The following is a 19,836-nucleotide window of genomic DNA, read 5'->3' as shown; positions in this document are numbered from 1 at the left end:
GGGAGAAATTGTTGATATTGGTTGTAGCTAAACGAGTGCTTGTTGTGAAAGTTTTGCCGAGAGTGGGGGGGGTGAGGTGGGGCTATAGATTGAAGATCAGACTTGTTCACCAAGTTTGGATACTTATTCATTTTTTGACCTAATCTCCAATAACTTTGCACTGGCATCTTCCAGCAGGTTACGCACACAGACAGAAAATGCTGAAGCGATTATCTAATCAGCTGTTAAAATTTGACAAATTTCAATGAATCATTGAACCAAGAACAGAACTTTTAATCTGAAAATAACTTTTAACATTCCATGTGAACATGAAATATCCCTTCCCACATATTAAGAATGGATTTCTATTTAGAAAGCCATTCTTAACATGGAGAAAGGGAGGAACACAATGCTTTGAATTAATCAGCCGTCAGTTTTTGCGTCGGCCTTTATGGAAGATGCCGACGCAAAGTTACTGGAGATTTGATTGTAAACTGGATAAGTACCCAAGTTTGTCATGAATGTCCAACAGTCTTTGTTTTAATACTGTTCAATAATAGAGGACACTTTGGTTATCGTCTCATCAGTGGGAAGTGTGATCTTGAATGGGCTTAACAGTCAGTCGACCATCTTGCAATTTTTACCTGTGCGGTTATCAAAAAAATAATGTAATCAAAACACTGATGTAATACACTTAGACGCTTTGCTTGTGTGCGTACGTTATCACCTTTCACACAAATTTTTAGAATGGTATCACTTGATCATCAAAGATAAAGGTAATTGGAAAACATTTGATGTCGTTGGTTGCCAAAAGATTTATCCCTTTTCAAAATGAATCGTTCTGAAATAGAATAAAATGTTATAAACAGTTTTAAAACATACCCTAAGGAGCTAAAACTCATGTATGAACAACACAAAGTGACTTGTTGGCGCTTTTAAAGGTTTTTATTAGGAGAAAACTTCCTTCTACAAGGAGAGAGACCAATATTAATTTATTCTGAAAAAAAAAAAAAAAAGGCTAAAATTAATTTGTTGCCCTTTTCTCTTCCCTGCAACCTTTCTCCCACAGAAAAGACGTTGTAAGCCTATTTTTGTTTTATCGTTATTTCCATGGCAGATGCTCGTCTGAACTCCAATCTCTGGTCCCCCCTCGCCACTCTTTTACAAAAAACACCCGTCTAGCTGAATCCACTGTCAAAAACTTTCCCCACTCTTTATCTATGCCTAAATCAAAACGTAGATTCCATGAACAAAGCTTCTTTCTTAGAACTGCATGCCTGTGGAACTCTGTTCCGTCTGCCTGCTTCCATCCTGACTACAACTTGGATGTCTTCAAGTCCAACGTAAACAAATTCCTGATGAACCGCCCCCTAAGTAGACACTTAAAATATCCACACTAACGTACTGTACTTACAATAACTCTCATCCTTGAGTGGCTTCCAGGCCTTGATAAGTGGTGGCCACCTTGTAAAAAAAAAAAAAAAAATTGATTGACAAACGGACAGGTCTCAAGTAAACATTCATTTAGATCTCTACACTTTTGGGCACGCCCTGTCTTTCAGCCTCTTGCGATGCGAATTGTCCCGAAAAACTGTTCCAATCTTTGAACACGTGATCATTTCTTATGTAATCATTAGCACTTCTTTTTTTTTTTTTTGAGCCCTTACATCAATCGTGCTAGGTTCATGTGCGGCAGGAAATCGTAATTAAATAGGATTCAATTATTGGAATTCTTTGAGATGAGTAATTTGTATATTTCATTTATTTATGAAATTATTTTTATATATAATGGCTTGAAATAAAGTTTAAAAAGAAAAAGTCAATTATCATGCTCCAATTGTATTCTAAATAAAAACATTCATTTCAAACGTGCCCCTGTCATATCAAAGAACCTACTGTTGATTTTATATGCCTGGCATTACTGGTTGTGCGGTGATAATGACTTGAATTTAAGTTTAAAATGAAAAAGTCAAGTATCATTGTGAAATTGTGCTTTAAACAGAAACATTCATTTTGAACGCACCATTGTCATATCAAAGAACCTACTGTTGACTTTATATGTTGGGTCTTTCAGCTTGTGTGGTAATAAAACTTCTCAATTGCTTTGATAGAGTTCAAAACCAGTTTCAAAACCTATTAAGTGATGCCCTTCTTTCTTCACTGCAACCTCTTTTCCACAGAAGAGACGCCGTGAGCCTGTCTCTGCTCTATCATTATTTTCATGGCAAGTGCTCGCTTGAGCTTCAATCTATGATCCTTGCCCCGCAAAACTTTAACAAAAACACTTAGTTACAACCACCATCAACAATTTCCCCCACTCTCTATCTGTACCTAGATCTAAACAAAAATTCCATGAAAAAAGCTTCTTTCTTAGAACTGCCTGCTTATGGAACTGTTCTGCTGGCCTGCTTTCCAGCTAACTTCAACATGGTTGTCTTCAAGTCCAATGTAAACAAGTTCTTGCTGAGCTGTCCCCTTAAATAATCTAATTATGCCCAATTTCCACCACAAAGATTGCTACATATACTTATTTTCTCTTATCCTCGAGTGGTCTTTGGGCCTTGATAAGTGGTGACTCCCTAGAGTTAAAAAAAAAAAAATCCATGTATATGATTGGCTCACATAGAGTCAGATTTATTGCTAAATGCAAGCATTTGTTTCATTATTGTTCTCGAATCAGCACTTTTTTGATTTTTCTCTTTGTTTCTCCATATTTCATTTTGGCGGTTGAAATCCTCCAATAAAAGTAATGCTTTGGGGAATCGTTTTATTAAATGATCTTTTTCTGATCGGATGATTTCGTGATTCGGCATTATTATAAATGGAACAAATGGTTGCTTTTATTTTTCTAGAGTAATGACAATCCCGCACGTTCTGTGCACAGAAGGATTTGGATTTATGAAATTTTGTTATTGACAATTATTAACATTCTGACCAATGCTTTTCCAGTATTTTTTGTGTATATGATTGTACGAGGTGTAATGTTTAATGTTAATGTTATTGCTGACAATCATATTCTCGTCAAGAGAATCGGTTCATTACCGCCTTTGCACTGCTAATATTCCACTGGATTATTTTGTTATGCATGATTTAGTTTGATTTGGATTCATGGTTTGATTTAGCGTCAATGTTTATCTCTTTGAGTGATCCAAATCTGCTTGAGATAACAATCAAAGGAGATGAATAATTCTTTCTTTTTAGAACTCTCATCCCTTTGTTCGTTTTTTTTTTTTTTTTTTGTGTTGCTATTCTACATTGGTCGCGGTAAACTTATTCGGGATCTCTTGTATTTGGTAATTTGTGGACAAGGATTTTAGATAAAAAAAAAAAAAATTGTTTTATTTGTTCATTTTGTTTTATCTTCAGGTTCTTGTCCAGTTTCTGGCCCAATCTCTGGCAATTTCACAGCAGCATCCCCTGACAAGTTACAACCGGAAGATGCTGAAGCGATTATCCAATCAGCTGTCAGAAAACAAGTTTCCATGGAAGCATGAAATTCATTAAATCACAAAAAAAAAATTTTTAAGTAAAAAATGATTTTCAATACTATGTTGACATGAACTCATCTTTTTCTTCATGTTAAAAATGGCTTTCTTAATAGAAAGTCATTCTCAAGATGAAGGGGTAGCACCATGTTTTAAAATTATCATTTGGCAGTTTTTGCTTCAGTGTCTTTTGGCTGCTTATATGACCTGCCAGACGATGCCACCACAATATTGCTGAAAATTGTGTCATAAACTGAATAAGTAGCCATTTTTTTTATTTCAAGTTTTTTTTTACCATGTGTTTCTTTTTTTAATCACCCTTTGTTTCTTATTTAAAAATTACCTTTTATTTCTTTTTTTTTTTAATTATATTACTCTATATATTTGTGTAAACTAGCAGGACCTGTGGAAATTTCACAGAGAACTCATTCATACGTAATATATTGATGTTGGCATTCTGTGTATGTTCAGCGTAAATGGAGACGTTCTGATATTATTGCAGCTCTTTTGTTAAAACTGCAAAAGTATTTATCCAAATAGCAGGGACACCTGGTTTGACCCAGTTGTAAAATATGCTTAAATATGATATTTTAATTTATGCAGATTTTGTATATATTATTGTAGACTCAGTTTTATATAGATTCTTATATATTATAAAGTTGTGATTTCAAAAATAAAAAAAAATATATCCATATGACTTGGGTGCATCAGTTTGAATCGAAACTAAAACTTATGAAAAAAAAAACATATATATATATATATATATATATATATATATATATATATATATATATACATATATATATATATATAAATATGCATAACTTGAGTTCCTTCAGCTATAATTGAAACCGAAACCAAAACTTATGAAGAATTTTTTATAAAATTATTTTTTAAAAAAATAGAGGACTTAAGTGCCAACGGCTATAGTTGAAACCGAAACTTATGAAGAATTCTTGGTAAAATTATTTATTACAAGAAATGGAAATCCATCTTCTATTATATAAAAGAAATATAAAAGTGTGTGCATTTATTTTGTACTAGCGGGGGTGCCCCGCATTGCCCGCGTGTTTGGAGGCGTGTGTGTTGCAGGGGAGGGGGGTGGTGGATTAAAAAAAATGGAAACTAAATAATAAGCGAAGTAATAACCCTGTTTAAATATTAAAAAAAAAAAAAAAAAAAAAAAAACGATGTTAAACTTGTTAAAAACAATCGGAAAAACAAAACAAAACAAAAACAAAAAACAGCGTAAAAAGCCTTGAAGTTAATAGTCTGATCACTTAGCATGATGCCACGAAGGCAGGGACTTGAGAACAGCCGGAAATAAACGCTTAAAAACGTAGGTGGTTGAATGTGAACGTATGGTTTTCTAGGTCAAATATCATGTCATAGTAATATTAGTAGTAGTAGTAGAAAAGAAAACGAATTCACAGCAATAATTTTGTAAGATAAAAGTTGCTGAAATAAAGATATTTACGACGTCGTTTCGTAAATCGTAGATATTATAATCTAAGGAGTATATAAAAAGTTCTAAGAAATAGTTACACCCCTGGAGAATTCACTCCAAAAAAGCCTTTGTCGGACATACAGAAAAAAATGCACACACACACACACATATTGTCTTTTATATATATAGAGGATGTCTGGCAAAAACCTTTTTCAGGGGAGGGGCGTTCAGGGGGAGGGGGTTACCACGTCTTAGAACATTTTATATACTGCCTAGATTATAATATCTCCGATTTAAAAAAGGAAGTGTCTCTATCTTTTATTTGAGCGACTTTTACACGCTATTTTAACGCTATTTTCGCACTATTTTCATGCTATTTCTTCCTTTTGCGTGTTTGTTTGGCTTTTTCGTATAAAAGTGAAACAGATTCGAAAAAAAAAAAAAATCTATTTGCTGACCTTCATGGCCAACAGGTGTTGAAGGCATTCAGTTTTCATCACTGTGGGGGAATACCCTCATATCAGACAATTGCTATTTGTTAAGGCATTGCCATAGCCCCCCCCCTTTTCACTTCCTGTCCTGTCATGGCCGAGCAGTAAGATGTTACATTTTCTTTCACTTTCTTTTCCGACTTCGCGTCAAGGTTCAAGCCTGCCTACCTACTACAACTTTTTTTTTTCTCCACACACACCTCCAAACACCCGGGCAACGCCGGGCATCCTTGCTAGTCTATAATATAAATTTCAAATGTCTGTTTGTGTGTGTGAATGTTTGCATGTCTCACTAAAACTTTCGACACACGCAATCAACACTGACAAAATTGGTATTGTTTGAAAGCTTGGTTTCTTGGTCGACAAATACCTAAAAAATTACCCAAAAACATTCATTCTTTCACTGTCAACTGGGCCGTTTTTTTTTACATGGAGGGATTATTTTTGCAAAATCATACACCTTGCAATGACTAGCCTTATTTCGAAACCCACCGATGTCATTTGTCGTGGTGAGCACAGGGGCTGAACAGTTGACTTTTTTTCACCTTTTCCTCCTTCGTGTTACGGGTTCAAGTCTGGCTACAGCAGATTTTTTTTTTGCATTCGTGTGCTTACTTGCTGCTATTTTCATTTATTCATGTTTTTTTTTTTTTGTTTTTTTTTAGGGTTCCGTTGGTCAAAACCCTTACCATAAAACCTCTCCACACCCAGACAATGCCGGGTATGCCCGCTAGTAACAATTAAACGTCAGTCACACGGATGTAAGCGTGACACACAAAATAAATAAAAAACACGCTATCCTATTAATACATATATGTTTCTTTTTATTAGTTTTTTTTTTTTTTTAATTACCTTTAGTTTCTTCGTAAGATTCAGTATAAATGTTTCTTAGGTGTTTTTGGAAATTTGGCCATTCGTTTGAACTCAACTCTAGCAGTTTTTTCAATAAGCTTACGGCATTTGTTTCTGTTTAATTGGTCAGATTTGTTTCATATAAGAATCAACAATTTTTATCTTTTCAAAGCAGAATACATTGGTTATAGTCAAGATTACCTGTTATTTTTGACTTCTGGTTTTTGCTCTACATATGGAACGACAGTGACAAGTAAGATATGGTCTCTTCTGATTAATGATAATCTTCCTCTTAGATAATATAAAGTCCCCATCCCACCTTGCCCATGTTGAGAATGGCTTGTCTGCTTGACCATGTCTAATTATCCAGCCAAATGGACAGCAGGGACCGGAAGTCAAAAAGAAGAAACAATCTTGACTATTGCTGATACATTTCTTCTGTGTGTCAACTGCACTATTTACTTCCACTCTTGTACTCATTACTTATTTTTAGTCGCGTGCAAGTGACTCTTGTTGTCACTCTATCGGTACGTCTGTAGGTCGGTCTGTCCGTAACACTTTTGTGCTTGGCCTTTTTGGTTAAGATCAAAAGGTCTGTTGTTAATAGATGCTGTTCTTAGCTTTTTAAGCTTTTCTTGGCCAAGGTTGTTATCTGTTTTGTTTTTGCACGCTAATAAAAAATGTTTTAAAAATTGGGTGCTAAGTAGGATGTCCCCAAGTACGAAAGGGCGAATGCTGTATTATGGTGAAAGAAGATTCTAGCTAGCAGAAACTTTTGTTTAGTTCTAGAGTGACAAGGATGACCAACGACTCCCATCCCCCCCCCCTTTTGAGTTGGCCTTATGCCTAAGTTTTTTGTTCATGTTCATTTTTTCCTGAATAAAAGATTTAAATATCTCAAAGTGTAGTATCTGTTCCGGCAGATACTGCAAGCAAAGACCATATGTGGAGGCAGCCCCACATATAAGACCTTGGTCAATGTAGGGGCAACCCTTCATACCAATTGTCACTATTCAGCTCCCCTACTCCCCGGGGAGTTGATCCCCATTTCTTCTTCACTCCTCACATTAAAAATCGGCCTTGTGCCTAATTTGCTCGGTGGGGGAGCAAATAAATACAGCTTTTCTTGGCCTTTTGGCTAAGATCAAAGTGTAGTATATGTTCTTACTACATACTGTACTTATTGTGATATAAGGTGGGGGATCACTTTTCTGTATTAATTTAATGTAAAATGATCACCCACTTTACAACAAGTCAGTCTCAAAGCCATTCAAGTCATTCTCCAGATCATTCAAGTTGTTTTTGAAGGATTCCAGTTATTTTTTAAGCATTTAAGTCATTCTTAAGGTCATTCAATTCATCCTTAAGTTCATTAAAGTCATTCTAAGTCATTTACTTTTTATTTATTTAAGTCATTTCAGCCCATTTTTCGGTCATTTTAGTTTATCATTAAGAATTTCATGTCAATCCTACATTCACGCATTCATTCATTACACGAGAGTACGCGACTAATGGCTATCGGCCTTGTTGAGAATGCAGGGTAGTAATCATGGCAATTTGTGCAGCTTTTGTTTGCATTTATCTTCAGTGTTGAATGGATTTTTATCTTCACAGTTTCGACACACTTACTGTTCTTTGAATATGACTTTGTGCTGTTCAAATTCTGTTAAGCACCACAGTGGACCCTGTCCGTTAAGTTCAACTTTTCCAGTAATAAACTCAACTGTTATTTCTTTAAGGATAATTAGCCAGTTGAATCTATTATTATACTAAAGCTGAGGTAATCAACGTTTGTTTCCCTAAGGCCCCCCCCAATATATTTTAATCACATAAAATATATGCAATTTTGGGATTGAATTATGCTTGGGTAAACAAAAACAAACTTTTTAATTCTTCTAATTAGCTGTAATTTGTAAATAACTCAAGTACTCCATCTCGTACTGACTTTATATCTATCACTTTCACCCTCTCTCACTGCATGTCCTTTGACTGCTCACCACTCTTGTTTTATATGTCATCTATTACTCTCGCTTCCATAACTATTTCCCCCCCCCTCTACTCTCTTTGTTAATTAAAAGTCAAAGGTAATAAAGAAAAGAAAGAATAATGGAATTGGAATAGTTCCTTACAAATAAAACGGAAAATTACCATAGCTGGAGAGAGAAAAATATATATAGACAGAATTTGAATATTGTCTTATTTTTTTTTTTTTATATTACACAGGCTTTGAAAACTCACTTTTACCAGATTAAAAAAAATTAATCTGTGCTCAATGGGTTACTTAACAGGTCACATCTTTTTTCAAGTATATTTGTCTATTCGTGCGCATAGTTTCACGATTCCTTCTCATACTGATTCTTTTGTATTCAGCACCAGCCTGCTTACACAATGCCATTTCAATTCATTCTGTTGCCAGTGTCAGTTCCTTGGTTTTTATCACTCATTTACAAGTGTTTCATTTTTGAGTTGTAATTGTAAAACTTCTCCATTTTTTTTTTTTTTTTTAATGATTTTCTCTGCAACTAAAAGGTTTCCATTCTTGAGTCTTTTTTAATCAACTGAGGTCTTGACCTGCTAACTATAACCCGTTCAATGAGAAAAAGTGACAATTTACCAAGAAGTGTATTTTCTACCGATTCAATGATTAGATATTTAAAAATTCTTTATTATCAATTTAGAAAGGTAACAAGAGATTTTTTTTTTAAAGAATATGTATTTTTTCTCTAATTCTGTGCATTACCGCACACAATAAAGTTCAAATTCCATTGAGAATGAACCAAGAAGCACCGCTAACTATCATTGGGAATCAACCAAGAGGCAAGCCCAAGTTCTGTTGAGTGTTAACCAAGAGGCAAGCTCAACTCTTGTTGAGTGTTAACAAAGAGGTGAGCCTAATTTGTCTTAGTTGAGATAGTAGTCCATTATCAGTATGCGATAGATAAAAATAGGACCCCAACTCACTGACAAACATAGGCCCTAAGAAGTTAACACTGGCCAAAGTCTATTTTCTCAATACAATTAACTGTTAACTGTTAATTACCACTTTTTAGTATCCATAAGATAAAATGGGCGAGGTGTTGTCTTGTCACAAATTAAATTAGAATCATACAGACATATGAATGCCAGAGTTTTATAAAAATGGAGGATTTATTAGATCGGGCCTTTCCTAGCAAAAATAAATGTCAAAGTCAAGTCTTCCAAATTACACGACCATTTAAGAAATCAAGACAAGGATAGCTCAGCGACCTTAAACATCATAGTTTGGCACCCATAGCCAACAGTGTCCCCCACCCATTTGGACTATATTTTTTCACCCCTTTGAAGACTTATAGTAAATGGGTTCTACAACCCTAGTTGACACAGTAGTGAGCAAACTGAAACATCCAAAAAAAAAAATGATGGCATGATAAGGATTTTTTTCTCGATAAAAAAAATATTTCGACCTGAATCGATACCTGATCCAGATAAACTGCAGGTGTTTATCTGTATATGTTATGTACACCACGTTTTCTCATCCTGTGTTAGTTTTAAGGACGTTATACCATTCCATTTCCTTCAACTGGGTCTATAGTTGAATGTTGCTGGCTACAGTGAGATGCTGGGAACAGTTATAAATTTTTAGATGAACTACGTATATGATTAAAGGCCCTACATTTTTTCTGCAGGACTCTGCATCTGCTCACAAAATTAGAAGGAGTGAAAATTAGATTGTAGCCAATTTGCATGATCGCATCACAATAAATGCATAACCACCTAACTCAGCAGAGCTAAACCCCTTTGACTAGGACATCTGGGGTGACGTTGACTAATTGAAGTTTAATTATTGTTTCCACAAACCAAATGATTTCCTGAAAATGCATTATAAATATGTCTCCTCTCAGTACAGACACCCTGATGCATGCATATTAATTATTGCATCTAAAGACAGTTAGTTTCTTATTTTTTTCATGAAAATCGCTCCAGACAAGGCATGAAGCTACTTAAGGTAAGTAATTAACAAGAACAAAATATGATTATCGTAAAGATCAGAGGTGCCTATTAACTTTAGTCTTGAAAAGAGCAAGGCTATAGGTAAGAGAAAAACAGGCAACAGGAAGAGAGTTCCACAAGTCATTATTTCTTGGAAAGAAGCTACTGGAATAAGAAGTTTACACTGAGCCATCAAAACAGTGAATTGACGAAAATGACTAGACCACGAGTCAAATGAGCTGGAACAAAGACAGGAGGGAATATATCAGACAATAGTAAAGAACACATGCAATAACAGTATTTATGAAAAAGACTGAGACTGGCAATATCTGTGGGAAGAAGGTGTCGGGTCAATCAAATTGAAAATATATTTATGCACTTTATCAAGAACCCTCTAACAGAACAGAGAATCACTAGCCCAAATATGGCAACAATCTGGTTCTTATAGATTGTTAGAATTATTTGTACTCAAACTTTGTAAGGTAATTTGCATAAAGCCACTTATGCAAATTACCCACTATTACTTGGAGTTGCTTGCAACAATAAAAAAGAAAAAAAAAGATTAACAGCGAGCACTTCTCAGAAATTACTCTCTTTTTCTGCAACAAACAGAAACTCCTCCAGAACAACTGTTTTGGAAACTTTAACCTTTACTTGTAAATATACGTTATTTTAAATACAAGAATTTTATTCTTTCTCAAAATTAACCAAGTTGTTCGGATAACAAGGAACCAAGAAAAGAGAGGCGCGTTAGAAATAAAAAAAAATTTCTAACAAGATGTAGATTGTGTCAGAAATGAGGTACTTTTTGCAGCAATAAAATGGTCCATTTTTCAAACAACTTTAGCAACAGATTTCATATGTCTTCCATTGGAGTGAAAAACAATTATATGAGCTTATCAAAGAAAGGGGCTTATTTATGCTTTTTTACCTTAAAGTTAATGGTATAACAAAAACCAAAGAAGGAATTAAAAACATTTTTTTTTTCTAATTATTACATAAATATTTAATAAGTAGATTGCTAAAGAAACACTTACTTTCCAGGTTTGGTAAGTCCTTTTATTCCAATAGAAGCGGAATCAAGAATGTCTTCAAATTCTTTCACACAGGCTATAATAAAAGAAAACAAAAATCAAGATTGGCTTAAAAGTTATTAATAACAGATTTCAGTTGTGTGCATCGATCAACCAAGATGCAACAGTAAAAATCCAAATCAATAAATTAATAAATATTAAATAAAAAATAAAATATAAATTTCTTGAGGTGAGTCAGAAGTAAGTCGACAGTCAAATTTCTATGAGTCATCACTTACTAAGGCTAAAAGTCACTTAAGGATAAAGGTTAATTAGATAAATTCAAAATTAAATGAAGATGACTTTTGTAAAGAGATGCTACTAGATGACAACACCCTAGAGATGATTCTTTCTGCCATCTAGGAGATAGGATATAGGCTGAGTGCAGGTAGCGGATATGAACTCAGTCACAAGGTTGAATGGAGCATGTTTATGAAATATTGCTTTTGATATAATTGCAAACTATCATACTCTACATCTGGAGTGAGTCGTATAACAGCTGTGTCAAGAGTGTCATGTTATATGGGAATGAATGCTGAACCCTCATCCAGTCCTCTCTCGCTTGACTAATGTGCAATGACATGTATGATTAGGTGGATGTGCAATGTGAAATCTGACTAAACTCAACACATCAAATCAGAGGATTTTCTGAAAGCAATACATTTGCCCAACATAAAGGTTTTTCTTAGGATAAATCGGTTACCTTAGATGGTCATGCAGAGTGCTCATCCTCCTGAATAAGCCTGACTGTAACAGTATGGTTGCCTTAAGTTGCAGTAAGGTTGGCTAGGCAAATGAAACTGGGAAACAAGTCAGGTCAAGATCAAAGTGTAGCATCTGTTTTTCAGATGCTGCACTTCAATTTCTTGTTCTCTGTCAGTGGAGGTGAAATCTTCCACGACTGAGACAATTTTTATTTTTGTTCCTTTTCTCCACATTAAAAAACGACCCTGGTGTCTAACTCTGTCCCGTGGGGAGACATTGTAAATAGGATCAAGTGATTAGACATAACTCCGCACAGAATGGCATCTAGAGAGAGTTCACCTGCTGAACTGTAAAAACTGGAGAGTGAGTTTGCATAACATCAGAAAACCTCTGAACTCTAAACAAGGAAAATGTGATGTTAAATGAAGATTGAAAAATAATGAACAGAAGATTGAAAATAATGAATAGAACATTGAAAATAATGAACAGAACATTGAAAATAATGAATAGAAGATTGAAAATAATGAACAGAAGATTGAAAATAATGAATAGAACATTGAAAATAATGAATAGAACATTGAAAATAATGAACAGAACATTGAAAATAATGAATAGAACATTGAAAATAATGAACAGAACATTGAAAATAATGAATAGAACATTGAAAATAATGAACAGAACATTGAAAATAATGAATAGAACATTGAAAATAATGAACAGAACATTGAAAATAATGAACAGAATTTGATGACTTATGAGAATAGTTTATGACATTGGTCATAAAAAGAGAGACATTTGGTTTTAAAGGTGTTACAAATAAAAAAGTATTCGTTTCCCCATTTTACGACTTTGGAGGTTCAGTTTACACTGTAAATTAAGCATACCCCCCCCTTCCAAACGCCCAGGTTAATAATTTTCTAGGGCTTTTTCATTGCCCTCTGAAATTGTTGTTTTAGAATTTTTGTTTTATGGCATATCAATCCTTTTCAGGTGAATTAATGCTGAATCCAATCATTTCGGAAAAAGATTTTCTGCTTCAATTCTTAATATCTTTAAATGTTTATTTATGCTGTAAATGTACAGGATGTTTGAGATGATATTGAAACTTTTTGGAAATGGAAAGAAAAGTGTCATATTTTGGCCAATAAATAATATTTTCTAAAAATTCAAAGTTTTCCCAAAAGGATATTTTAACAAATATAACTCAATCGAAGTAGCCACCTTGTGCCTCTGCTACACTCTCTAGACAAAACCTGAATTCATGGTTTCTTTCAATAGACACTTAAACAAGAGCCTGGTCCTAGAAATCAACTCATCAAAGTGTCACAGATGGTATAGTTGGTGTTGTTCACATAATCCAGGTGAGTTGAGGACCTAGATATTAGGGCTGGTGAAATTGTAGAAGTTCTCAGACAGCTACTTCTAGGTTTTCTCAAAGGTGTGACACAGAGCTTCGACATGTACAGCCTTCCCACAACCATCCTTTCTACCCAGCGTTTGACAACAGTAGATAGCAACTCGATGTACCATCTGAAAATAGAGTTCATTTGCAAAAATGTTGGGTGGCTTCACTGAAAACACACCCAAAGATCTTCACAGTTTGAATGAACTTAGTCTTCATGATGCACGGAACTTCATGTAAACCCTAACCATAATCCACATGCTGCAGTGTGTATTGTGCAACTGTTTTTGAGAATAATCAGAATATTCCCAGCTGAACTTGATGTTTGACCTTGTTCCAGAGTTTCTTGGCTGTAATAAGGTTGTCCTTATAGACCTTGAATGTACGTAATTGATCTTTGTGACTTGTATGACGAGTGATGAAGATCCCCATTCAGTGCTTTTTTCGCAGTAGCCACTCAAACACTCATTTCCCTCTTGTTGGTCATCATTGCCTTGTAGCATCCTCCAGAAAAGGTCAGAATACCTACTAGTCACTGACTCCACATTATTAAGTTTTGGTATTTAAGGTAATATGAGTATTCTGAACTTAGGAATGGGCAACACCAGGCAACGTCTCATGCCTGCACTCCATGCAGTCTGATCCAGAGGGTTGATATTATTCATGCTGCAATCAAATCAGTTCTTAAACACTAAGAAAAGGTCAGCATACCTGCTATAATTCTTCCTGTTAGTCACTGATTTCACATTAAGTTTTGGTATTTAAGGTAATACAAGTATTCTGGCAACATCACATGCTTGCACTCCATGCAGTCTGATCCAGAGGGTTGATATCATTCATGCTGCAATCAAATTAGTTCTTAAACACTAAAGCCAAGTCTTCTTTGATCTACTACACAACCTGGTATCTACAGTATCCAAGCATGTTATGAAGGAGTCAAGAGGTGGCAGGCTATGACACAGAGTGCACAAAGCATCGAAAATCCTACTAACACCAACCTTCTAATGAAGCATAGTTGAAAAGATCTTTTTCTTCTAGTTCTTTGCTCCACATGTACCTCCTCATGCCAGAGCCATTGCAAATCAGAAGTATTTGGGGCCCATGTCTTCCTGCCATAAAGATACCGGAGCAAAGTAAGGATTGACAGCAGCCTTCTGAATCTTCCCTAAACAACAGAAATGTGATAGCAAGTTCACAACCTCCACCAGCATTCAATATGTTGCTTAGGTAGCAGAAAGGAGTTTGAACATAAAGTGTGGTGCCATCTACATTCACATGTGCCACGGTTCTTTCATCAATTGGGGAGGCAGCATCCAGACATCTGTGACAAGCATAATCCAGATTAATTACAAGCCTTGCAGCAAGACCACCACAGCATAGTTTGCATTAGGAGCATTCAAACGAGTTTACATAAAGCATCTGTGAGAGACAGAGCAAGAAAAACTGTTACATCTCTGTCACTTACAACATTCAAAGTATCCAAGAACTGAGTTGCAGCTAAAATTTCCAAAGGTTTTAATCCAGTGCAAATCATCATGATGAAAATCTTTCTTTTTCAGTTGTGTTCAATATGCAGAAAAAACTTTCGCGCTTAAATGCTATTAAATACTTTAAAGCGTTCTGAAATTAAATAATATACTAAATTTATCTTCAACACACGTCCAACCACTTTTTGTTCAAAATTCAGATTGCACATTGTTTCAAAAGTTCCTCTTTAACTGACTCGTGCTTTCAAGTCCTCTGGTCATCTATGTGGTGATTCTTTTTTTTCTTTCCCTTCTCTTCTGCTGTGATGTCACCTCACGCACCAGCTTGCTCATTTGCATATGTGAGATGCCACTGTTGCTGCCGTACACATGTCAGCTGCTCTGTGTGTGTGTGTGCATGTATATATATATATATATATATATATATATGTGTGTGTATGTATATATATATATATATATATATATATATATATATATATATATATACACGCACACACATGCACAGCCATTTTAAAATACTTTGTTAATTTATATAGCCAATATGATGATTCCTGCAGGCTATCTGTTTTTTTTTTTTTTAAATTGTTTCTTTCACCCCAAACAAGACATAGTGCCACTAAATCATAAGAAACTACTATTTGGGACCAGATTTGCAGGGATACTATCTAGGGAGTTGGGCAGCAAGATGTCTGTTCACATTACAAGAGGGAATTCCAATGTCTAGCAGTTCAAGAGAAGAAGCTATTTGATTAGAGATATTTACCGTGTAGGGGTGGGATTTTGCTGCTTATCTGGTTTGTCCGTCGGGTATTTACGTCAATGAGGAACTAGTGCTTTAACCTCATCTGAGCACTTACCATTAAAGTACTTGTAAAGCAGGCACAGGGAATCAGAGCGTTGATGGTGTAAAGATAGTAGCTTGGTTTTAGATGCATTAAAAGTAACCAGCCACCTCTTCCCCCACTGTACCATGTGCTCAAGATCAGAGGAGAAAGAATCAGAGAGAACTTTGTCATTTACGGCCTTTGATGTGTTGCCATAGATGGTCGTGTCATCAGCATAGATGTCAGTGAATGATTTAAGTATGTGTTTTAGGAGATCATTTATGTAAATCAGGAAGAGAGTTGGGCCCAGGATGGACTCCTGAGGGACTCCAGAATTATTACTGCGGGCCTCTGACTTCTGCCCATCAATTACTACTCTTATGAGCCTATCAGAGAGAAATGATTTAATAATTGAGAAAACATTTTTAGTTATACCGTAGCTGGAAATCTTGTGAAGTAGGCCCTTATGCCATACCTCATCAAAAGCCTTTTATATGTCAAGAGCAAATGCCTTAGAAAGGAAGACTTTGTCAAGAGATTCACTAATCCTATGAGATGTAATCGTTAGCACATCTGCTGTAGATCTAGCAGAACGGAAACCATATTGCATGTCACTAAGAAGGTTATTTCTGCTGAGATGGTTGACTACTTCTCTATTTAATATGAATTCCAGCAACTTACTCATGACACACAGGAGACTTATTGGTCTGGGTCTGTACTGAGAGGGAGACGACTTATCACCTGAATTCTTAAATACAGGGCATACTTATGAGGTTTCCCTGTGAATCTCAGTGATATGTGACCAGTAGTTTAAGAGTTTATCGGTTAAATATTTTCACACACACATACATCTGTTTTACTTCTATAGATAAGACTCAGATAGACACAGTTACAAAATCATTGCTATCACAAACATATGTAGGGATAAAGTTCATTTAATTAAACATTAATTCCTTATCAGCTTTTGTTTTGGTTTTGTTTTTATAAACTATCATTTAACGCCGCTTGATGTCTAATCTGACTACTTATCTTTGACTATTATTCATTAACTACAACTAAACAGCTATTTACAGAAACAACAATATCAGGTCGGCCTGAAAAAAGAAAAAAAGAAAAAAGAAACTAAGTTAATTTGGCCATCAAATTGTTGCAAGATTAAATGGATGATTGTGCAACATGATGTCAGTAATTGAATACAGCAAAACAGACAGTAAAATAATTGGGCTTCAACAGGTGAGATTCAAATCAAAATTGGCCCAATCTGCATTCAATATTGTACCAATATTTCCGGTTGTATTAGCTTGGAATTGTGTTACCTGCAAAGAAAACTAGCGTTGTCTTCCCTTCCTTCAGGGGCGATAACTTCAAATTTCAAAGTGATAGACATTTCTTTTTAACATGCCTATTACTTTTTTTAACAAGTTGTTTTCACACAAATCATTGTCAGTGATTGCTCACTGGCAACAACAAATGGTGTTTCCCAGGAGTTTGAGTGACAAGTCACACCACATTTTAAGCACTTTCTATATCTCTTAATAATAATTACAAATCTTTTTGCATTATCGCAACGGCCGTTTATCATTGATGTTTCGTGGCTAACAACCATTAGTTTTCTCTGCAATTTGAGTAGCAGTAGGCATTCTAAGATTTCAGTACTTGTTGCGTCCTTCCAGTGGAGGTTTGGGCAGTGTTCTCCCTTCTTAGTCTCTCTATTCTTTCACCTTTCATGTGACTGGTATCACATGTTTGTGTGTTTTCTATGAGAGTTAGTTTACGAGATTATATTATAGATATATAGCACAATCTCGTTGACACACTGGTTCTTGCCAGATCACCAAAGTTAAGCAATATTGAGCCTAGCCAGTAGCAGATGGGTGACCATTTGGGATGGCTAGGTTTTGTATGTACTGCGCCGAGTCATAAAAATTTTCAGGATGGTATCTGAGGGGTGCATTAATTCACTGGGAGAGATGCATCCCTAGCCTTCGCTAAGACATGCATCTAGTAGAAGGAAACTCTCATATAAAAACCTGTGGTCTACTGTATACTCTGTCCTGTGGAAGTCATCTGCACTGACAAAGGTTAGCAGTAATACCAAAAAGAATGGTTGGTTCTACACTAAGCCTTCACCACTATAAAAACAAATCATCTGTGTGGATTTCTGAGCAACTTAGTTGTTATAGTGGAAGCTCATATGTCAAAATCGACGGGAGAGTCGATCATTATAGATATATATTAGATTATAGCGTGTTTGTCTGTCATTTTTCTATGCAAAGATTTATTCCATCTTCCTTGTTCACAACCTGTCAGACCATAGCACAATGAAGAGACCCCCAGAGAGTCCTAACTCTAACCCAGACCCCATCTTTGGATCAAGATAATGCTTTCTCAAATCAGAAGAATTACTGATCAGCCACTTATCCAAGATCCTCACTAGTTGCATCAATTCCAGTTTTGTGGATCTTGAAATATAGTTTGCACACAGAACGATGAACAAGAAGTTAGTTTTTCTGCCTGCTTGTTCTTTACCATGATCTGCTAGGGCAGTAGAATTTAAGTTTTGGCATGTTTTTCTTCTTGTTGACTGTTATCATGTCTGGTTTCGTTGCTTGAATGCCTTTGTCTGTTTTCTACCACTGTTTCCAGTTTGGGTGTATACCATTTGTTTGCCCATTAGATTGCATTTCTCACACAGTTACATCTGTTTCTGTATTCTTTTTGTGCAGTATTTGCTTATGATGTGATTTACCATTTCATCTCTCTATCCACAGAGTCTACATAATAATTACAATTATAGCTATGAATGTTTTTTACGTTCTATTGAAAATAAACAGACAAACTTCTTTTATAACATATCAGTAAATGAGAAGTTCTCAACGTTCATACTACTTTCTACGGCCCAACTGTTTCACTTTGATTCTAAGAACTCAATTCCCTAGCCCTCTCGACTTGAGGTTTTTTATAATGTCTTTGGGGGTGGGTGAAGCCCCATTGATATGCAAATTAATGCATATCAAAGTACATGACATATACCGCTAATAAATTTTTTAAAAAAATCAAAATAATTTACATATTTTAAAAACAATACAAAAAGAAATCTGAATTTTGAGTGTTAATAAAGTATTGCTTTCTGATGAGGAAAAATACTATTAAAGCAAAGCGATGGCTTTATAAGTTTTATTCAAACTGATCTTTGAAAATAATAGGTGAAAGGTGGTATACTAACTTTAAACATGGTCATACAGACAAAAATAATGTTGAATGCTAAGGTCAGCAGTTGTCCATAAAAATATTTTTTTAAATCCAAGCTCATTTTTTCTGATTATAAATTAAAGTTGCATGAGATAGCAGAGGAGTTGAAGATGTCGTAGTGGTTTCCTATTTTTATATAAACATTCGTTAATGAGAAAGCAGTGTTCAAAATTGGTGCAACGTTTGCTTACAGTTAAAGCAAAAAACAATGCATCAATAATTCATAGTAATGTTTGCAACTTCAACATTTGGAGTGGCCACAAAATGCTATTATCGATAAAGAAAAAAGGAGAGAGTAAAAAATACTCAATAATGAATCCAAAAATTTAAGTTATTATTATTATTATTTCTCTTATATTATTTGATATCTTATTTAAGATCGTTGTCATCAGAAAAATCTCCCTAATCGGATTTTCTGCTTTTTTCAAACTGTTACAGGAAAAAGGGCTGTCCCTTTCCATGTAAATAAGAACAATATTAGATAAGTGAAAATGAGATTAGGATAAGCCGAGACTCGAACCTTGTAAGCAAGATTCAGAAATTGGAATGTTAGAAATCGGAATGTTAAAAAAGCCTATTGTTAAATTCTATTATAAATAGTTAAACATTGTTTATATTGTAAAAAGAATTGATTGTTCATTCTTTTACAAAACTGAATATTAAAAAGGTCAGCTAAAAAGAATGAACAATACAAATTAAAAATACATTGTTAAAAAAATAGGTTAGGTTAAAAAATAGGTTGGTTGAGAATTTTTTGTTGTTAAAAGTGTGTTTGGAAAAACGTGTGCTTAGTCACGTGAATTGATCACGTTGGGAAACGCACTTCTGACGTCATAGCAAAAGGGAGATTCTCAATATAGGAGCTAGTCA

General features: G+C 34.9%; 1 protein-coding gene and 1 pseudogene across 2 annotated transcripts in view; one reads left to right on the top strand and one right to left on the bottom strand.

Moving 5' to 3' along the window:
* Window positions 1-19,836, bottom strand: part of LOC145280058 (regulator of telomere elongation helicase 1-like) — a 1,039,981-nt gene that overhangs the window by 275,083 nt on the left and 745,062 nt on the right. For both annotated transcript variants that reach the window (XM_080131745.1, XM_080131746.1), the window contains exon 12: window positions 11,261-11,333. In XM_080131745.1, the coding sequence (XP_079987871.1) occupies window positions 11,261-11,333 (73 nt within the window). The remainder of the gene's footprint in view (window positions 1-11,260; window positions 11,334-19,836) is intronic.
* Window positions 7,373-7,498, top strand: LOC145280517 (U2 spliceosomal RNA; annotated as a pseudogene).

The sequence above is a fragment of the Euprymna scolopes genome, chromosome 7, assembly GCF_053919585.1.
Source record: "Euprymna scolopes isolate OS-2025 chromosome 7, ASM5391958v1, whole genome shotgun sequence".
NCBI classification, from domain to species: domain Eukaryota; kingdom Metazoa; phylum Mollusca; class Cephalopoda; order Sepiida; family Sepiolidae; genus Euprymna; species Euprymna scolopes.
This window is presented reverse-complemented; position numbering and strand designations above follow the sequence as displayed.